Raw genomic sequence first — 21,600 nt, forward strand, 5'->3', positions numbered from 1 at the left:
ACCCCTCGCTACAGAGTGTCCGGGCCCTTCTTCAACTTCATGTTCTCTATTTTGGAGGCTGAGATGGTGTGTTCCTCCTTCTTCTTCCTGGTGTAGCCTGGTCGGTCTTCCGGGGGGGCCCCGGGATGAAGTTCCTGCTTCTGACTGTTTTCTTGCTGTCGGCGCTGTTCTGTCTGGTCTTTTGCCTCCCGACTGTGGTGGGCTCACCTTCTTTTCCCTCGTTTCCTTGGGTCCTCTAGGTTATTGTTTTCCTCTTCCTTGCCCTGGCGTTGGTTGGAGGTTCTGTTGCCTTGTAGGAGCGTGGGGTGCTTTGGCCTCCCCTGACTTGCCCTTGGTTTCTCTGTTGAGGGTGAACGGGCTTCCTTTCTTCTTTTTCTTCCTTCTTCCCACGCCCCCCTTGGGGTCGGTAGTGTTCTGCTTGTGGGGGTTCCCCCTTGCCTGGGGGGACGAGGCTCTTCGCCTGCCTGTTGGACCCTCTGTTATGTCCAGGCTGGTGAGGTCCTTTCTCAGACCCTCCTTCCCCGGGGGTGTGGCTAGGGTATCTATTCTACGTTAAGAAATCTGCGGCTAGTAGTCTCTATCAGATGTGCGAGTTACTTACCTTCGGTAATGATGTATCTGGTAGAGACGATTCTAGCCGCAGATTCCGTCACGCCCCGCCCTTCCTCCCCGTGCTGCGAGGATCTTTCGTTTGGTCTGTTGCACTCGCCGCCCGGGGGTGGCTATGTCTCCGGTGGGTGCATTCTTTGTTCTTTTGACAGGCGTTTTTGTCCTGTTTCTTGTTCCTTCCTCTATTGGTGCTTTGGAGGATGGATCTAGGGGTACTCCTGTGCCCCTCTGTTCTGGCTGTTCCAGGTTGGAGGCTTGCCTTTCCTCTCGTTCCCTCCCTCCCTCTTGCTTACTAAGGGTCCTGGGGCCTCTGCTAACCTCTGAGTTGGGGTCACCTTGTCGTGCCTTGCCCTTTGCCCCTTGGGGGGTTGTCGCACTCTGTGCCGGGGTTGCCTTGGAGGTTGTCGATCCTTGTTTGTCTTGCAACTGGTGCCCCATCGTTATTCTTGGTTGGGTTCATGGCCCTGCTACATGTTGTTGTGACATTTTGCTTGTGTCCCTTGTCTCAAGGGGGGGCTGTCTACATGCTGGCCGGGTGGCTGCTCAGGGCTGCGCCCTGTTCTTTCTTCTTCCCTGCCTTTGGGTACTGCAGGGTTGACTCTGCTCCTTATGGTGGTGTTTGTCACCATTCCTTTTTCCAATTTTTCTGCTCTTTTGCACACTGTTCCCTTACTCCCACAGTTTTGTCTGATGGCTCCGCGTTGTGGCGCGGAAAAGTTCTTAAAAGAAAACTGACGTAGGCGTACCGGGGTGGGACTTGTGTGACCTCGCTGACATCACGTACGCGTGCGACGCCTGGGCATAGCTGAATGATGCCGTCCACCCGGCGCGCAGGGATGCTGGGCAAAAAGTTGCCGGATTCAGTCTCACGCCTGGGGATAATTCTACATGACGGAATCTGTGGCTAGAATCGTCTCTACCAGATACATCATTACCGAAGGTAAGTAACTTGTACTTCTAGTTTGCCACCAAGATCCAGGTCAGTCCCTGTGTCATAGATGCTGGCATCTACGCAACAGGTGCCAGAGGATGACACTACTCCTCTTGTCCTTTTTCAGTTCAAGCTATCCATCTCGGGTGAGGTTTCATCTTGTCGCCATATTAATGCACGCAGCTCCAGTCCATTCTGATTCTGACAGAACCATACCTTTATCTTGGTTCCGGATCACCGCCCTCCAAAAACGTTTCGGTTTTGACAATGACCAGAGCCAACCTCCCTTTGGAGATGATAATGGTGAAGAGAGGGTGTATTTTGCCCAACATTACAAGGATGACAATCTATATCTTGACTTACAGGAGGCCAATGCGTTGGACACTCCTTGTGATCTCATCCTGGGCCACCTACAGAAGAGTGCCTTCTTGCCCCGGGTGATGAGATGCATGGTGGAGGTTTTAGACCTGCAGTTGCCTACCATGCAGGTCAAAACCAATGTTCTAAAAGACGTTTTACAACCTGACGAACTTAATCAGAGCCTTAACTCCCATTTAATAAGACCATGACTGGCAGCTAGAATAAGCCTTGTTCTTAACGTCCAGTAAACAGGCAGGTATATATTGGCCACAGACCGTTGGCAGCCAGCCCTTGTTTTCTGACCTACCATCTTGGGAGGTACGACTTTGGTATCTATACAAAAGATGAGGAATCCTCAGTTTAGGGTATCCATCAGAAGTACAAGTTACTTATCTCCAGTAACACTCTTTTGGGTGAATATTCTATCTAACTGCAGATTCCTCACTGCCCTTCCTCATTCCTGTTCTGTTTTATGATCTCCTTTCCAATATCAAAAGGTCCTTAAATTGGAATCTGGACACTGGTATAGCTGATCATAGCTGGACTTCACATCTCTGGGCGCAGACAGAGTCCAGAAAGAAACTGACATCAGCAATCAGGATTGACGCTTATGTGGCCCAGCTCGTCCCTTACATAACAGAGCAAAGTTAGTGCCAAGTCATATGAAACCAACTATTGTTGCACAGGAGCATTGCTGTTAAATCTTCAAATCCAGTGTGGCGCCTGGGTATATCTTGAAGGTGAAGAATCTGGAGTTCGATAGACTATCCACCTGCAAGAGCTGTACCAAAGGTAACTAACATGTAAATTATCTACATTATCTATTATCAATTTATCCTACCTAAGTTTCAAAAAATGCCAATTGTTTTAATTGAGAGAAAAAAGGTAATTCCAGTGGTTGGGAGTCAAAAAGCAGAAGTCTTGGACACCTGCTGAAATATTTTTTTTATAATGGGGAATGACCAAATCCTGGTTCGAGGACCAGGCCTTAAAGAAATGTGGCTTGGCGATATTTGAGGCCTGTCCAGAGAGAGCCTTAAATAAAATCCCATTTTTGAAAGGAAGGAAAGGAAGAAGACGTCTTTAAGGAGTGACATGCGTTTGTCTTTGTAATCCAACGGTCAGGAGAAGGGGGGGGGTCTGAATCATTTGTCATTTCTCATTGTTTTTACTAGCTCAAACAAAGAGACTGTTGAAATAGTCAAGTCTGGAAATTATCAACAATTAAGACTTACTTCAAACATTATTGCTGAAGCAAAATAGATTTGTGTTAATGTTTTTGAGTAGAAAGAAACAGATTGGTACAACCTTGTTTACCCGAGAGTTAAGCAAAAGCAGATTGTCACTGTGTAAACACAAATTCTTTACTGTTGTACTGGGAGTTAGAGGAGGTCCTAGCTCAGCTGAACACCAACTAGAGGTCCATCCCATTTAGGATTTTCCAATCACATGAATCTTGGTCTTGTCCAAGTTAAGTTTAGAACGTTGTTATGCATCCACTTGTTCACCGTTGAGAGACAACATCTGAAATGTTCTTGTTTGTATTCCATAGTCAGTCCAGATAAATTACATGTTATCTACGTATATCATGAAGATGTAGCCAAAAGGGCGTATCAGCTGAGCCACACATATATTTAAAAGTGTATGGATCAAGGAAGAACCCTGCTGTACTCTACAATGTTTCTCTGGTTTGCCTCAGAAAAGGAGGGTGCTATTTTCACCAGTTGTTTCCACTATTTATTGTCTTCAAAGATAGAATGAGAGCTAATTTTATGTCAAATCTCTGAAATCCATCCTACTAAACCTAGTAAATAGTATCCTGTGAGGCATAGTGTGTAGGTTGGCAAATAGATCTTAAAGAATCAAGGCTGCACAGTCCTTGGGTGTGCTGTCCGGTGAAGCATGCCTGCAATTATAACTCGGCCTACACCATGCGATAGGAGGCTATAAAACTTGATTGTACATGGTCAAGAACAGCTTATATTTTTTGAGAACCTTGATGAACAATGGAAGCAGTGAAATGTGCCTGTAATTACTAGATATGTTGGGGTATACCGTTCTGTAGTAAACAAAGTGATTAGTGGAGTACTTTAAGCGTTCTTGTGACCGCCACACCATCTAAGACAGGACCCAGCCAAATGCAAATCAGTCTTGGTCCTACTCCAGTAAGAACAGTCCAGCGCCAACTGCCAGGCCAGGTCCCCTCTAAACACGAAGATAAGCAATCTCAGACAATTTTGATCTATTTGGGCCTCATCAGTAAGTGCCAGCTGGAGTCCTAAAACATAGTCAGCACCGGCCAGTTTTCGGCATAATTATTGCATATAGGACTTCAAACTGATGTAAACATAAAAGTGATGGGTGGAATGCTTGAATTAATCTCAACCACTGGTAATTACTCTGGGCTACATTCTAGTCTGTGTTTCTTAGGTAATTACATTGTGTGATAGAACGCCCTAAGTGGCCAAGAGTATGCCCAGACATGTTTCCCTTGCTCACCGTGCCACAGAATCCCAATTGTAGCTCGTCGGTGAGGCCTAATAAGGCAGAAATCCATTGGGGTTGCTTGTGTTCCCTTCTGGGTGGCGCCTCCCTGGCAGTTCGGGATAGACTTTTCACATGAGGACCATGCTCACTACTTATTTGAATAAGGTGGGCCTCTGTCTAGAGTGGCACAGTGGGTGGGAAACGATGGGTTGGAATGCTGCCTGGAAAGATTCCCAGTGGTCTAGACTGTTGTCATGCACTACTCTTGTGCATTCAACATGGAATGACGACCTTAGTGGTTTTATCTGCACTTCTGTAATTTTTCCAGGGCCTCCTCACTTGCACACATATTAAAGACTTTATCAGTGTATTTTTCTTTTAAATTCACTGAAGACGTGACGCGGGACTCTTGTTTTTCGGTGGTGAGGCATAAATGCTGCAACATTAAAATCAAACATCAAAATACCATCAAAGCGAGATGTGCTTTTATTTTATTGTTCTGCATAACCCTGCTGAATTATACTTACAATGTGTGTCTTCTTACAGATTGGTTTCTACAATGCAGTTGCCATTCCCTGCTACACAACCCTCACACAGATCTTTCCTCCTGCACGGCCTCTCCTACAGGCATGCAGGTAAGCATCGGCGACTCTTCCCACCTCACAATTTGTGTTTACATTTCTATTTCGGGACTGGTTCCAAAGTAAATTATGATCGATGTTGTGTGCTCAAAGACACCACAGCGCTCTAACACCCGAGTGTGATCCACGTAGACTACAGGAAATGTCATTAAAATGCTACATATGCTTTTCTTCTGCATATGTAAAATCCCTATTTTCCTTGAAAATAAACTTTGTTTACTGATTACTAAAAAAACACATTGAGAAATGTATTCGTACCTTCTTGTATTTTGCTTTTGCGTAATTGCTCAAAATTTCAGAAACGGATATGCATTTACGCGTAATTGTGAGAAGGGCACACATATTTTGCACTATATTTGAGCACAAAATGCTTCCTTACATGAAAATCCATTTAAACCAAGCACCACAGACAATCAGTCACATTATTTTCTCTCTAAACTTTGTTTTGCTGTAAATTTGTACAGCAAATTGTGCATAGTTATGTAACGTGGTGTCATGTTGGGAATTTTGCTTAACAATTGTAACGTAATATAAATTTCAGTTTGGCATAGTTATGACAATCCAAGTAAAAAATTCAAGTAAAAAAGAACTTCTAGGCAATCAATCATGGAAACAAGTAGGTCGGGGAAAGTTCAGGAAATCGTTAAAAAACGTTGCTAAAAGTTGTATCAATAATACAATGTGTAACACAATACATATAATCATAAACACAAAATTAATCAGATGAGATTTTTTTTTTTTTTTAAATGAATTAAAATAGTGGCAAAATCAATGGGAATTTTGCTTAACAATTGTAACGTAATATAAATTTCAGTTTGGTATAGTTATGACAATCCCCATGACGCATGTGAACCAATCCTTATGTTTCTGGTGAAATAACATTCAAGAAGTACAAATAAAATACAAGGTTGAATGAATGTTTTTTCTAATAATAAGAAAAGTTGGCCTACCCACATGACGATGTCTGATTTTGATGCACTTGTACACTCGGTAGAGCATTTGGGCCAGAACAAGACTGGCCTATTCATGGGTGTGTCAGAATGTGGTGCTTCTGGCAGGATGGGAAAAACGGTGCATTGATGATCTATACATTGTGACAGAAACTTCTAGCCGTGGATTCCTCACTTTTTTATTATTCCCCAGTCGCCAGACTGGATCTGGATACTTTTCATTAGTACTCTGCACTCCAGTAGTTGACACTGTGCGGCTTTGCACCCACACCGTTCCGGGAATGATGTGCAGAGTCTATGTAGGTATTACTCCTGATCATTAACGTCAGTTCCTTTCTTTCTCCGCCTCCTTGCACAGATCCGCAGCTTCCTCTCGTCTCTCAAAGACCCTTTACCGCAATATTTTTTCTAAATCTCCAACAGTGTGTATAGGAGTGTCCCCCTAAAACAACCAGGTTTTAAGCCCTGTAGTGAGAGTTGCAAACAAATGTCTGTAACAGATGATCTTCAGGCCTGCAGAGATTGCATGTCGATAAACCGGAGGGCCATCTAGGACTGCGAGATAAAACTTTAAATCACCAAGCACAATAAGATTCCTCGCCGAGACCATTCTAAATCCAGGTCCAAGGTTTTGTCCCAGTCCGGTTCCTGCTCCAGGAGTCAATAAAGCCAATCTTGTGAGTCTTTGTTGTGATCCAAGTCATCCAATAGGTCTAAAATGAAACATTCAAAAAACTTAACTCACATTAGTCTTAGCAGGTGTAGGGGTGGCATCATGGCTCTAGATCTCGCTCCCGAGGACAACCAACTTTAGCGGTGATTCCGCACAACTGATTCCATTACCGCGAACATTTTGCTACCTTCTGCCACTCTGCAACAGATCGGTGAGTTCTGTGCAGCTATGCTCCATTTCTTTGGCTCCCTGCTGACTTCGTTGGCAAACCTTCAGGCCGATAGGAACCAAGAGGCCTTCCACCTGAAGTACTGCTGACAGGTTCGCCCTTGGCAGCAGTTGGGCCCTCAAGGTCCGTTACAGCACCTCTGGCCCTACTCTGGACCCCATCTTCAGCGCCGAGGTGCACACCAGTTCTTGGGACTTCAACGCCGTTACCTAATCCATTGACACCGTACAAGGAGCTTCCCATATTCCTGTCCAACTCCGAGATGGTGCTGGTCCAACCTTCGTTAATTCAGCGCTCGGCTACAGTTCCTTTAATCGGACTGCAAACTCTCCAAGCACAGCACACCTTCCATTCTCTTTTTGGCACAGACGGATGATTATGATCTGGGCGATGAGTTCGGTCAACCTATCAAGCTGATACTTGGTATAATGACTTGCAGGAGACTAGTGGTCTTGATACCTCTGAAACCCCACCCCCTGGACCAGCTACATGAGAGTCCACTTCCTTCATCATGGTAGTCCGTAGGGTGGCTGAAGTCCTGAACTACAACTCCCCACCTTGGAGGGAAAGATTAACGTACTGGCTAAAGTTCTGCAGCCAGAGCAAACCACTTCAAGGCACCTCCTTTCATTTAATGAAGCCTTAACAGACACCTTAATGGTGCATGGGCCAAACCTTGCTGTGGCATAATACAGACAACCGCAAGAATTCGTGATATCTTTGTCCTGCACTGTGTGATCCCTCTTTTCTCTCTCAGCGCCCTTCACCTGAAAATCTAGTGGTGTAAGCTTCTGCAAGTAAGGCCAATCCCAACATGTGCCCAACTCCCCAGACCGTGTCAAAACGTGTTGAAACCTTTAGCAAATGATTATTTTCATTCATCAGCTTAGGTCTCAGGTCAGTAAATGATAACTGCCTGCTGAGTAGCATTCCACTCCCTTTGTAGCTCGGTGAAGCAAGTCCTCCAAGGTGTCCCGGAAGATCTCAGACATGTCTTTGCCCAGGCTATTCCGGATGGCAGGCCTGCTGCTGAGGTCACGATTGGTTGTGGCTTGTAAACCAGATTCCATCAGGTGGACCATCGACACCAGTGTTGCCATTTGTCGCCACACCTGGTTGTGGTCAACCGTTTTTCAGGCAGTATCCACTCTTCCCTCATTAGCATGCGGTTCGATGGGACTCACCTATTTGGGGCAAGACAGAATCTGCTTTCGAGTGGGTCAGGGAAAGAAGGGCCACATGGCGCTCCTTGGCCTTATCTGCTCCCACCTCTCCAGCTGCGTAAACACTACTGATCCTTTTCCGGTTTTGGCAGAGTTACCTCCATACCACCAACAAATAAAATCCAAGCATGACGCCCAACAGTTTCACAGGTGTAGTGCCCACTGCCCCCATGGTTAAAGTTCACGGGCTGCCCAGTCCACTTTAGGCCCTTTAGCCCCACTTGAAAAATCCCTTTACCATGTCCCTAGTGGAGCATGGCCACCTTGTGGGAGGCCGGTTCCGAAAAAAAATTCATGCCAGTATTGCAGGCCATAGCATCAGACAGGTAGGCCCTGCAAATTTTCGGAAGGGTTATACTCTCCCCTTTTTTTCTCTACCTTCCACCATCTCCCCAACAACTGACAGAGGACCATCTTTCCATTTTGCATTAGGGAGTGCAAGCTCCTTTGGCCAGAGGGCTATCAAAAGGATACTTTCACAAAGCACAATTGTCTGGACAGTTCAAGTCCGTCGAGAAAGGCGTTTTACCTGCTGAGTTGTACAGGACTTCCTGGTTTTAGTCCATTCTCAGCTCACCTCCAGTTAGGTACTGCTTTTGTATCCATGCCGTCTAAAGGTGAGGAGTCTGCAGCTAGTAGTCTCTATCAGAAGAACAAGTTACTTACCTTTAGTAATGCAGACTCTGTTAGAGGTACTGTCTAGCCACAGATTCCTCACTGACCCTCCCATCCTCCCCGTTCTATGATTGGACTGTACCCATTCATAAGATCCTAAGTTTAAGAATCTGTGTAATGGTCATGACAATTTGCTTTTGTGGCTCTGTGTCTGGAGGTGCGGATAATCTCTGAAAGCAACTGACATCAGCATGTGAGAGTGGAACCTATATAGGCTCCGCATGTTGTTTCCAGAACGGCCTTGGTGTGCTGCAAGGCTTCACCTGCCGGCGCTCAGCGGTACTGCTGACAATATTTTGGATCCAGTATAGACGCCTGGGAAATTTTCAAAAGGTGAGGAATCTACTGCTAGGTAAAGTCTCTACCAGAAAGCTTTACTGTAGATAAGTAACTTTTTCAATAAAGCCACAAACATTACCCTTCTGATTATCTGAATGGTTTTTGTATACGACAAAGTGATTATTTTACAATATCCACGGAAAAAATAATAGGATTTCTGAAATCATAGGCAACTTTCTGATCATATCGGAATAGATTTCACCTGTTCTTGAAAGTAACATTTCCAGATTTTCATGTGCCGAACGAAAAGTGTGTGAAAGGGTCTATGTTAAAAATAAAAAAACTATACCCACGTTTCCCATTAAAGTACTATCCACGGCTCACTAAACTATGCAGAGTGACAACAGTTTAATTCTATCCAAACACCACGACAACCACTTTTAATTTGGTCATGAAGAAATGTGGGTCTGTAAGAGTGTGTGTCACTTTGAAAGAGGTTAAGAGATCACACAAATCGTAGAAGTGCACTACATGCCCCATCACACCGCTTAAAAGATGTGTTTATCACTCCCAATTGAAGCTTTTATTACTAACATGTAATCTTGTCAGTAGCTTAAAAGTGAGAGACAATTATTAGGTTATGGTAGTGTGCTTGCACACTCGTGATGATTTCATGGTGTTCTCTTCCACGGGAATCCTCATCAATAGTCATAAGCACTGAATATTCCCGCTCATGCGCGGGGACCTCGGAAGTAATAAAAAAAGAAATGAAGCCATGTATGTATACAGCTCTATATATATAAACATATATCATTTTTTCATACATCAATGCAGCCCCTATAAGGGAGGCTAAACAGTGCAACTATAAATAACTGCTTTTGCATTAACATACTTTAGAATATAGACCACAGAAGAGTAATTATTACTTGAACTCCTTTTAATGAGTAGACTTAAAATAATCTGCAAAAGAGCAGGCATTGTTAGCCTACCGGCTGCATTGAAAACCAACAGTATAGAAAATGAAAGCAATTGTAACACAAAAAACTGGCACCTTGCCATTTAAGGCAGCCATGACCTCCAGCTTCCCATCATACCTCAGGGGTGACAGTTATTTCAGTTGTTCTTTCCGGCTCCTTCAGTCAGGACCCTGGAATTCACAGGTCTAACTTTTTGACTTTTTTGTCAAATAATTCTCTACTTTATTGCTGTTTTATACCTTTCACTCGATGTCTTTTAGGTTTTAGAGTGAGGTACAACCATTTTTTTTGACAGAAAGTGATTGTTTTTCTGTCATGCCATCTCTTTTTGCCCCTTGCCCCTGCTGTGACAAGAAGAAGGCCATGTCTGACACATATTTTGTGTGTAATCTGAAAGAGACACGTTAGTGATAGATTCCTTACCTTAGAATATCCTCAGCCATCAGACTGAATCCGGAAAGTTTTTAGTCAGCAGTACCCCTGCGCTTCGGAAGGTGGCGTTGTGCTGCTCTGTGCCCGTCGCTAGTGTCATATGCGCCGAGATGATGTCACGGAGACTACTTAGGTGACACCTATGCGCGCTGACGTCAGTACTTTCTTTTTCCGTGCCAGCAAGCACATATCCGGTTAGAGCATGTACCCTAGTCACTTTTTGACTAACTTTTTTGAGACTTTTGTCTCTCTTTCTTTTTGAGTCTTTGACTCCTGGTGCCATATAGGGATGCCTGGGTTTAAATCCTGTGTGGCCTGTCGCCGTACGATGTCGGTGGTTGACCCCCATGGCTTCTGCCTCTACTTCCTGGAGCACAAACATGACTTCCTGTCATGTTCTGACTGTCTGGCCATGGCTCCGAAGGCTTTACGGGAGCCATCCCGAAAGCTGCTGGAGGCCCGACAGTCGTCTCCGTGCCGTTCGAGGTCCAGGGGTCGATTGAGGGACCGACCGTGGAGCCATCACCATCGCACTCGAAGTCTTCACACTCGTAATCGGGCAAGAGACGTCATAAGAAAAAGTGGAAGAATCGCTTGGGCTCTCCGGTGTCCCCCTGTCGGGCTCCGAGCGCGTGCGAAGGGGCCAGGGGTACCTCTCCAGTGGCTCTGTTGGAGCCTGAGAGTCATGTGGCCTACCCACTTTATCCGGGTCCGTTGGCGACTCCGGCCCAGGTGCAAGATTTTCTTGCTGCCATGGACGGCCTTTTCAGGCCTCGGGCTCCCGCCGGCGTGCCTAATGCCCAGTGGTCCCAGCTGAGGGCCCTTCGTTGCCGCCGGCTCCGGCGCCGCAAGGTCCTCCGCCGGCGGCTCCGACACCGCAGGGTCCTCCGCCGGCAGCTCCATTCCCGGCGCCGCAATGGGTTCCGTTTGTTCCACCTCCGCCATTGCTCAGGTTTCCGGACAATTTTGCCCCAGGTTGGGACCCTAATTAGGACATGAAGCCGGATCCCTCCCGGCGCCATTGGATCATTTGTATTCCCCTGTCCCACCCCCACCGCCTGTGCCACGGGCAGTGGAGGAGGGGGACAACTTGGAGGGGTCTGAGGACCCTCTTGCACGGCAGTGTGAGTCTGAACAGAAGTGGGCGGAAGAGTCGGAGGATGCAGGTGGCCTTGACCTCTCCTCTGAGCCTGGTTTTCTGTCTCCTCCTGCCGTAGCCATAGAGGAGGGCACCACATATACTGTGGTGCTCCGTAGAGCAGCTGAGGCCCTTGACCTTGATCTGCCTACAGTTCTGCAAGCTCTATGGAGCCTCTGCTTTGTAGTGTAGTTCCTATCTTCCCAATAGGCTCTGCGCATTGGAATAATACCTACAGCAGTAAAGGCCTAGGCCAGACGTTAACTAGGTCTACTACTGTCGATACTAGACTTAAAGTTTTGGGTTTGCCAGCGTAGCTCAGAGTTCGCTAGAAACTTTCTCGAATGTTCAAGGAGGAATTAACTTCCCTGATTAGACAAGAAGGGATTTAGTTTCTGACAACCATAGAACATGACAACTTTGCTCTCCCCTAATCAAGAGTCAATCTCGAGAGTCGTGTGAACAAAAGGCAAATTATTTTACTCAGTCAGTACGTGCATTCTTAGTCTCATCAGAATGTAGAGAAAAGGAAGAGACGGGCGTGTTCAATAAAAAGGTGTTATTTATTGATCAGTCTCTTTTCTCGTACAAGAGAAATGGATCGATATTATTGCAATACTTATAGCTAAGTAAAGTGCATACATAAAAAGCAATAGTATAAAGTAATACTGTAAAAACATTGATATGGTTTCTAAGCCATATGATGTTTTAAATGAATAAAATATATTTACATACACATATACATTTGACTAAACGTACTCAACTGGTGTTTCTAAATACGCCTACCCCGTGTACCTGACCTAAGTCTAATGCGTGGGCGGGAATAGAAAGTTACAGTTTAAATTAAGTTTGTTTTTGCCAAGTGAATAACTAAAGAATTCTCTGTGAGGGGTTATTCAGTTCTGTACCTGGAAGTTAGGATGAATGAGGAATGGTATCTCTCTCTCTGGTCTCGATATTCCAGGCTGCCTGCGAGGGCTACCCAGAAACGCCGGTGCTGGATTCTCGGCAGGAGAAAGCAGCGCGTCTCTCAGCGCGTCAGGAAGGCGGGGCTGCTGCCAGCGGGGTCTGCTCTGCTCTCGGCTTCGGCAAGTATGGCTGCTCCGTCTCGTCACCACGCGTGTGTTTGCATATGGCAAGATCGGTAATATTTATACCTTTAAGGTGCCGAGATTGACGTAAGGATGGACATAGATACGTCAATAAAGATGTCATACGATTTGCTCGTTAGCACATTCTTTACTAAAGTTCTCAGTGAAATCAAAACAATGGCCGCAGGGTTTTGCCCAGGTTGTCATAGGTTTGATTTGTTATGAGAACTCCGTATGCCTTATCAGGGGCTGGAGGAATATCGCTTGTCTAATTAGATCGCAAGCGTTATGACCTAATCAGATAACACGTTCCTGTGCCGTAGTGTGACTGCGTCAGATAACGGTATCTGCATCATGGGGGTTTTCTGCCTCATGGGCTGACTGCTAGTTAACTTGTTGGTTTGTTTAACTAGAATAGGGTCAGGAATAGGGGGATCGATTCAGAACCGATAGGAATACATGACACCCACTCCACGCTAACTATGGACATATTTACTAATCTAGGCATAGTATAACATAGTACAACATACTATAGAGTAGTGTGTATACCTTACCACCCCAAAATACATAAATGCATTTTGAAATTTTCAAATATACGGAAAAATTGCAGACCTATATATTGTATGCACTCAAGCTGTAGAAAAATGCCAAAGTAATCGCATTTGTATACATTATTGCTTATTTGGTATATGAGAATTACACATGAAATGGTTTCTGACAGAAAAAAGTTTCGAGACCATTCCATCACAGAATAAAATATCTTTATGAACATGCCAGCGGGCCGCTAATGTCTATAAGCTATCTAAAATTTAGAAACCTTAGTTCTCTAAGAATAGTTCTTACTTTAAGCAGAAGATAGTGTCCCGAAAAATATGCAAAAATATTTGGGGCTGCTGAAGAAACTGCTGTCCGTGAACTGGAGCGAAATTGTTCATGTCACTTTATTTTTGAAGTTGAAGGCCGAATTCAGGGAACGCCGTGTGCGAGCTTGCTCAAAAGTCTCTATTTCTGTTCGGGTGAGAACATCATATCATTTAGGCTTTCGAAAAAACTGTCAACATCTTCCTGGGAAAGTTCCACTAACTCGGAAATAGGTTTAATCATGCATTCATGCGCATGATTGTCTCCATTGACATTCTGATTTGCATTACTGACAGAAGGTCGTACCTGTTCGATGCTGCTTTCATCTTGAACTTCACTACCCATCAATCGTAGTGGTGAAGCTTCCACGAATGCCGTCATCAGGATTGGTAGCCTTTGAGGGCAGCACAAAGCATGAACCTTGATCGGGCTCAACAATGTTTCTGCATCCATCGGCGCATCCGATTGTAGCGTCAGACAGGTGTCTAACACGCATTCTTCTCCGCATAGCAGACACCTCAATACAGGTAAAACACATCTTTGCCACATTGGTCGAAATGATAGAAACCAAGTCATGTTCAGGTCTCTAAGCCGGGAGAGTCCCAGGATTTTTGATATCCGGTCCCGGTATCCAATGGCTAGGATTGTTTCTTCCCTTGTCGCAAGAGTTTTGTCTGTGACATGGGTTGCCATAACGAAAAATCAGGACTAAGAATAGGATTCCTGCAATTAGTCCCAGGATCAGGGGAAGTCCGCCAAAAATCGAATGGACGAAATCTGGAAAATACCCAGTATGGCTTTGAATGGTGTTAATGCCATCGAAAATACTGTCTTAAATACTTTTGAGACCCCATTGGTATCAGAAATATTTAAGATTTCATTCAGGATTTCCGCGAAATGTACGGGGGAATTAGTTGATAATAATGTATGTATCTTTGCAGTCGTCCTTGCGACTTGTAGATCATACGTTTCTTTTGATGACGAGAGCCTGGTAGGCGTCTGAAGAAGAACTGTTTTCATTCTGCTTAAAGTATCTATTCGAATAGAAGTAATTTTCAAATCGGGCCATGCCCTTGCCTCCCTGTCTGGGAAGGAGCTGGGGAACAATGAGCGTCCACAGCACTTGACCTTCGCAGTCGTAGTGACTAGATAAGGAGTCCCGGGCATAAGACTACAACATCTGCGGTCTACAATAAGAATGTAACTCCCATTATAGAGTCTTTGAAAGAATGGTTCTATTTCAGTTGCAGGTGCGCCTTGCTGGTGACATGAAAGGTTGTATGAATTCCCTTCACAGGCTCCATGCAAACTAATTCCGTTACACAGAAGCGTGCCGCTTAGTGACATCGCACAATTGTTGCCACTAAGAAACACTTTCTGGCCTTTATTACTGACACATGCATGTGAATAGGGCAGGTTCCAAGTTGTTTTAAGGTACCCCTTTCCCAATTTCTCGTACATGCCAGCCTGTATATATTTTTGGCAGTATTGAAACCTGAAGGTTGAGATTGGAATATTTATGATTCCGTGTCATAGGTAATCTTTCTAGTTTTTCAATGCTCAAGATTGTATAATCAGCACCCTTTTGCGCCATACCGATTTGTCTATCAGTAAGGTTAAAGATTTGGAATAGTGACGTTGTCTTGATTAAACGCCAAGGCACATGGCCTGAACGCAGATTTTGTAACGTCCAGCCAAGCTGTACAATAGAACGCAATTGTGACTGACCATGTTGTAATAACAGTAAGTCTTGCGATAATATATCGATTGCTGAAGACACAATGCTGTCCAATGAAAAAATTCTGGAGGACAGAGTCATTAACCCATTGTCCACTACAGAAAGTGATTTTTCCAAATTGATACGGTCAATTTCCCGTATTCTTTCTGCTGTTTCAATTTGATTAACCTTCCAGGCCTCATTGTATGCTGCATATACAGAGGCTGCTATGAAACGCTTTTGACGCTGTTTGCGTGGTCCCATTATGAAATCACGCAAGTCAGCACCATCAGTAAGTAAAGTTAGGTGTTGCTTAATTTCAGGCAGTGTGGAAGTTTGTAGCCATTGAAGGCATAATTTGCCCACACTGTAGGTGGTTATTATCCCTGGGTGATGTCTTTGAGGATATCTAGGGTCTGGCCTGGTCATTTTGAAACCCTGTGTTTTGTTCAGGAATCTGTCTTGACAGTTATTAGTATCTGTGGGCCAGATCAACCACTGTTTCCAATCAGGATGTGTTCTGTTTTGGTTTAATAAATGGTTTACGTCTATCTCTTCATCTTTAGAAGTGTTGCTAAACATTGTTGGCTTTGGAATAGACGGGTTATTTAAATCTTTGATTTTGGCTAGGCCAAGACAGATGGTTTGTAGAACAGTGTCATTTAAAAATATCATTTGTTCTGGGATCATGCAGGCTCTAAACAAAGCTTCTATACCCTGTACTTGCCAATCTTTTGTACCCCAAACACTTTTCAATTCAACATTTTTGTCCCAATAATCAAATCCAAAAGTATTCATTTGTGCAAACAATGAGTCTGAATATAACAATTTTGTGTTGGTTATCATGGTTTTGGTTCCTGTCTTGTTTGACAATTTAAAATAAAATGTTTCAGCATTACTAGTGTTAAAACCTGAAAAATATGAATATTTGTCGTAGACGGTTCTTGAGCTCCCTTTTGGAGGTGTTGCACAATGTTCCCATTGACTATAATTTAAAACATTTCTAGGTTGTGCAGATCTATGTAAAAAGTGATTACCATAGTGGTTATAGCAATACATACTGTCATAATTTGTAGAACCCTGCAAATAATCATGTTTGGTAAATTTAGCAGACATTACTAAGTCAGACATCATATTATTAATGCTTTCGAAGTCCCAATCATCAGCAAAAGAGTTTGGTTTTGCAAAATCACTCAATGAGATCTTAATTTGGTGTGGATATTTCAGGATCTCGACCGGACCATAAATTTCATAGTCAGTGTTGTCCCAGGCTACCCCACCAGGTATCGGATTGGCTGTGAAGTTGGCTGAAGAAAGTTCTCTTTTCTCGACGTGTGAAGAGGTGTGTGGTTTGAGGATCAAGTTGATGTTCTGACTTGCTGTGTCCATTTTAGCATATTTTCCCTCAATGAAGCGTCCCAAAGTAAGTACCATGATGAGCCAAAGTATGAGGATAAATGCACCAAAACCCACCCAAAATTCAATCCATGGAGAAATCAGATATGTTTCTTTCAGTTGTTTCAAAAGTTCCTTCGCTTTGTCTTTAAAGGTTTTTGATGATGGCTGTGTCTTTGATTCGCTGAAGCCTTCAGAGGAATCATCGAAGTTGATGAAGTAGCCGGATGCAGTTCTGTCAATTGTTCCAATTGGTTCAGGATTTCTGTTTCTTGCATTTTCACTTGGTACTTCATTATAGATTGGTGTGTCTCTGCTAAATGTTTTTATTTGGGTTTTCAGAGGTCTGAGTTCTATTGCATTGCTGCATAGTGCTTGTTGTTCTTCTGTAGGCGTTTCGAATGTGATGAGCCTCTTCGTTAGGACCTCTGTACTGGTAGCAAACCTTGGTGTTCTGCTACTTATTGGGAGTCCACTTGGCCTACTGTTTGTTATCGGCCACATGTTGTGGTTTTACCAGGTCGATTGATACAACTCGGTTTCTCCTTTTTACCAGCAAGTGGCGGTAGTACAACTGATCTCGTCCCGTTGACAGACAAGACAGGAACTGCTTTTCTGTAAGAAGGCCCAAATTCCTTCTTTACCGCGATCTTCTCCCTGACTAGATCCCCGACTTTTGGAATCCAGACAGGTCTTGCTGGGACAGGTGGTGGTTCTTCAGTGGTTGTTGGCTGTTGTTTCAAATTTATGTTGCTCAGGTCTTTTCTTGTTTCGTTTAAGTCCTGCAAAATAGCCAAACGGTCTTTGATATCAAAGCTTTTTTCTTTCACCACTGAAGTCTGACTATCAATGTCAGAGATAATCATCCTAGTTCCAAATAATAATTCGTACACACTGAATCCCTTCAGAGAATTTCTTGGCAAGTTATTGAGACTACGTTGGACACTTATTAGATGTTTGACCCACCCAGCTCCCGAACCGAATATCCTTTCCGCTATAGATTGCTTTATGCCTTGGTTTTTTCTTTACACCATCCCGTACCCTCAGGAAGGAAGTGAGAAGATTCCCGCTGGGCTGTGCTCATTTGGCCATGTTTCCCCCCAGGCTGGTGGGCTTGAGTGAAAACAATGGTCGAACGTAGCATGCTCTTAGCGTATATGCCATTTAGACTCGCAAATCTTTGTATAACAGTCCGGACGTCAGCCGAGTGCTGGTGATCTACATTATAAGTGGAACTAGCCTGTATATGTTAATCGCAAGCCCTGCTTTTTACTGGTGATATTATCTGCAGTCAGATTCCACCGTATTATATTTTTTCTCTCCCCACTGCGATTTCTGTTGCAGTTTGGGCAGTTTTTTACAAACATGGTATGATGTAGGCTCATGCCTGGCCACCAGTACCGTGATTGTAATTCTTCCAGAGAATCTTTTAGTTTGAGGTGTCTGAGACCCTCGCCCATATGTGCGTCTGCGATTAACAAGTTTCTCCTGTCCATGTTTGGAATCACTCTATCCCCCACTCCAGGGATTCGAGCAAAAGGGACGGAGTTTGCATCGATTATGTATGTATAATTGAGTGGATAGTTGATCGGTAACGCTGAGCAGTCGCCTTTTGATGACGTTTTCACCGCCAGCACTGTTTCACCGTCAATGTGTTTTAATGTACGCTTTTTTCGAACTACGGGAGCCGATTTAGTGGCTGCCGCTGCGGCTGTTTCAGCCAATGAATTCCCTACAACGTGAACGCCATCACGCTGATGACTCAGTGAGTGTGTCACGTGAGTCTTTGGTAGTTCTTTTTGTAAAAGAGCTATTTGTTCCCAGAGCAGTTTCTGCTTTATTGGTGCATCTGTGTCATCTTTGTAACCGTTTTGAATCCATGTCTGCAAATCCTTGTTGTATGATTTGACGCAGTAATATGAATCTGACACTATAAGTGTCGGAAATTCGCGATCCGCATTATCTAGCGCCATTTTCAATGCTATTATTTCAGTATGTTGTTCTGAATTAGTTTCAACTGAGTGTGATTTTGTTAATAGCGGTTTTAGTTTACCTCCGCGCCACACTTCTTTTGTAATCTCACATGTGGGGTTGTATGCTTGTTCTCCCCAAACGGAGGGTTGAGCATGTCCGTCTGTATAGATTACACAGGCGTAATGTCGTAGAGGCAGAATGTCGATTGGCAGAGGGTATGTTTTTTCATATTCTAGATTTTCCATTTCTTCTAGTTCTGGATCAAAGTAGTAGTATACTTTGTCAGTTGTGATTGAATTTACCCATTGTAACCATTCTGGATCCAATGTTGTTGTTGGTAAATTACACGGTGTTGTCAATGCCTCAAAGGCTGATTCAGCTGTTCTGACTGTGATATGTCTACCGTCAGCTATGTCTTTTTCTCTAGCTATTGCGGTTTGAACTGCATGAACAATTTTTTCTTTGTTGCTGAATTTCTGTTCAGCTTCTGTGTACAAGTGTGATTTGAATGCAATTGGTACCTTTTCTCCCTCATTAGAGGTCAGGTATGTGAATCCGCATCTCCCTGGGATGACTCGAATCACAAGATTGCGTGTGTTATCACGTGTTTCTAATTTTGTTTTAATTAGCATGTCTGTTTGTAAGGATCTCAAAATTTCTGTGTGTATTTGAGTCCAACTGGATCTTTTAAAATCTGGTTTAATTAGATCATAAAGGGGTTTTACCCTTTCTGCGTAATTTGCAATGTATGTTCTTCCGAAATTTAGGAAGCCTAGAATCGACTGTAAGTTTTTTAGTGTTCTAGGTGCTTGGAGTACGGCACATTTCTCTAGGAAATTGTCGGCCAGGCTTTTGCCTTCACTTGATAACTCATATCCTAAAAATAGGACCGTCAGATGGGCAATTCTGGATTTTTTAAAGTTGAATTTGTAACCCTCTGCAGCGAACCCAAGTATTATGGTGTTCACTCTTTTCAAGTGAGTATCCAAGTCATCATCTGTTAAGTAAATGTCATCGACATAAGATAATGCTTCATCATCATATAGTTGTAGTAATTCTGTTACTCTCGCTGAGAATACCCCCGGGCTGTTCTTGTACCCCTGGGCTAACCGACAGAATTGCTTTTGAGTGCCATTTACTGAGAATGCAGTTAAATATCTGCTCTCTGGTGCTATGTTTTGACAAAAGAATCCATTGGAGATGTCCAAGGTTGTTTTGTATTTTTTGCGCACTATGTTATTCATTAGTGCAGCACTGTGTGAGTTTTGCACTGCAAAAGTTTTGCAACATGTGTTAAGGTGTCGGTAATCCAAAACTAGACGATATGAATTGTCTGGTTTGGAGACCGGAAACAAAGGATTGTTCATTTGTGAGGTGCAAGTTTCAATCACCCCCTGGTATTCTAGCTGATCTAGTATTTCATTTACCTGTTTTTTAGCTTCTTGCTTAATTGGGTACTGCCTTTGTGCAGTAGGTTGTGATTTTAACTGGATTTTGTGAGGAGGAGAATCCTCATCCCATCCTACATGATTTTTATATAAAGCAGGTGCTAGAGCCACTGCCCACTTTCTAGCAAGTGTGTATTTTTTATGAATTGGAATTTGATTTGAGAAGGCAGGCATAATTACTTCTTCGCCATGAGGGCACTCCCTGACAAACTCTGGTGGCCAGTCTTTTTCAGCTAGAAGGATATCATAGCCCTTGGAGAGATTATCCCAAAATAGTCCCCTTATTTTCCTAGTCTTATCTCCCTCTATACGTAATGTTATCTCGTATATCTTGTGGGGTTTGCTAACCCTGGTGTCTGCAGTTTCCACTTGAAGATATTCATTCGTGTCCACTGTCTCCAGATGATTCATAAGGACTTTGCGAGCTATGCTCACTTCTGCTGCACTGTCTAGCATTGTCTGAGCCCACTCTCCGTTTTTCAGTTGTGTCCTCAGTATTCTCGGCATTGTTAACTACCTTGATACTGGCTACCTTCTTTTTTGGAAATTGTAATTTCTTTTTTAGTTGAGCAGGTTCCTTGTCTTTGGACTTGGCGTGCTCTTCTCTTTGTTCTGATCGTCCTCTTCTTTCCGATTTCTGCGTGGAATTCTGAAAAGATTGAGAGGGACGTGTATCAATGTCTTGATATCTATCAGGTTTTTTAATATTATCCCTATTTCTAAGGTTATATCTATTCCCAGAGGGGTCGCTCTGCGGTGACCTCTGTCTTCGGTTTGGAGATTTTTCTCTTCGCCTAGGAGACCTTCCTCTGGACTGGAATTTCTTTTCTTTAGGATTGGATTGTTTGTTTCCATCCCAGTTCTTTTTTGGTGAATTATTAAAAAATATTTTTTCTGGACTTCAGTTGCGGTTTTACTGGTATTCCACCTAAACTATCTCTACCTAGTTCCTCATAGGATTTTTCTATGATTCTGGCAATTTCAGCTGGTTGGTCTGCTATATCTGTCTCTTTTAACCTCTGGCGGATCGCCACGTTTGCTGCTTCACCTTTTATGTTGGCTAATAGTATAGCCGAGACCTGCTTGAAGTCTTTTAGTAATTTCATACCAAGAGTTAAAGCAGGTTCTGGACCGTATTCGTCTTGAATTTGTTTTAGCACATCTGGTATCACCGAAATGGATGGAACACCGTGCGTTTTTGTGTAGATGGAAGCAAAGACTGTACCCCAAGTGTCACAGTCCTCAATGTGTGGTGCGATTCCCATTGGAAGACAGATAGTCAGAATCCTGTGTTTTTCTAATGGGGTGGTGTCAGGAAACACCGCCTCTATTTGGGTAATTTTCTGTGCCAACCAGAATGGTATTTGTTCCCGTTTAGCCGGTACTTTACCTAGGCAGGACTGGATGTTCTGTGGTGTAATTTTATTTGTTTTCCCCTGGTGAGGGGTCAGCTGTGGAAGTTTAATCGCTGGCTGAATTGTTGAAGTCCGCATTACATACTGGACTAATT

General features: G+C 43.7%; 1 protein-coding gene across 7 annotated transcripts in view; it reads left to right on the forward strand.

Moving 5' to 3' along the window:
• Nucleotides 1–21,600, forward strand: part of PDE10A (phosphodiesterase 10A) — a 1,305,213-nt gene that overhangs the window by 1,198,146 nt on the left and 85,467 nt on the right. For all 7 annotated transcript variants that reach the window (XM_078648625.1, XM_078648626.1, XM_078648630.1 and 4 more), the window contains one exon: nt 4,934–5,022. In XM_078648625.1, coding sequence (XP_078504751.1) covers nt 4,934–5,022 — 89 coding nt within the window. The remainder of the gene's footprint in view (nt 1–4,933; nt 5,023–21,600) is intronic.

This window comes from Lissotriton helveticus, chromosome 6 (genome assembly GCF_964261635.1).
Source record: "Lissotriton helveticus chromosome 6, aLisHel1.1, whole genome shotgun sequence".
NCBI classification, from domain to species: Eukaryota; Metazoa; Chordata; class Amphibia; order Caudata; family Salamandridae; genus Lissotriton; species Lissotriton helveticus.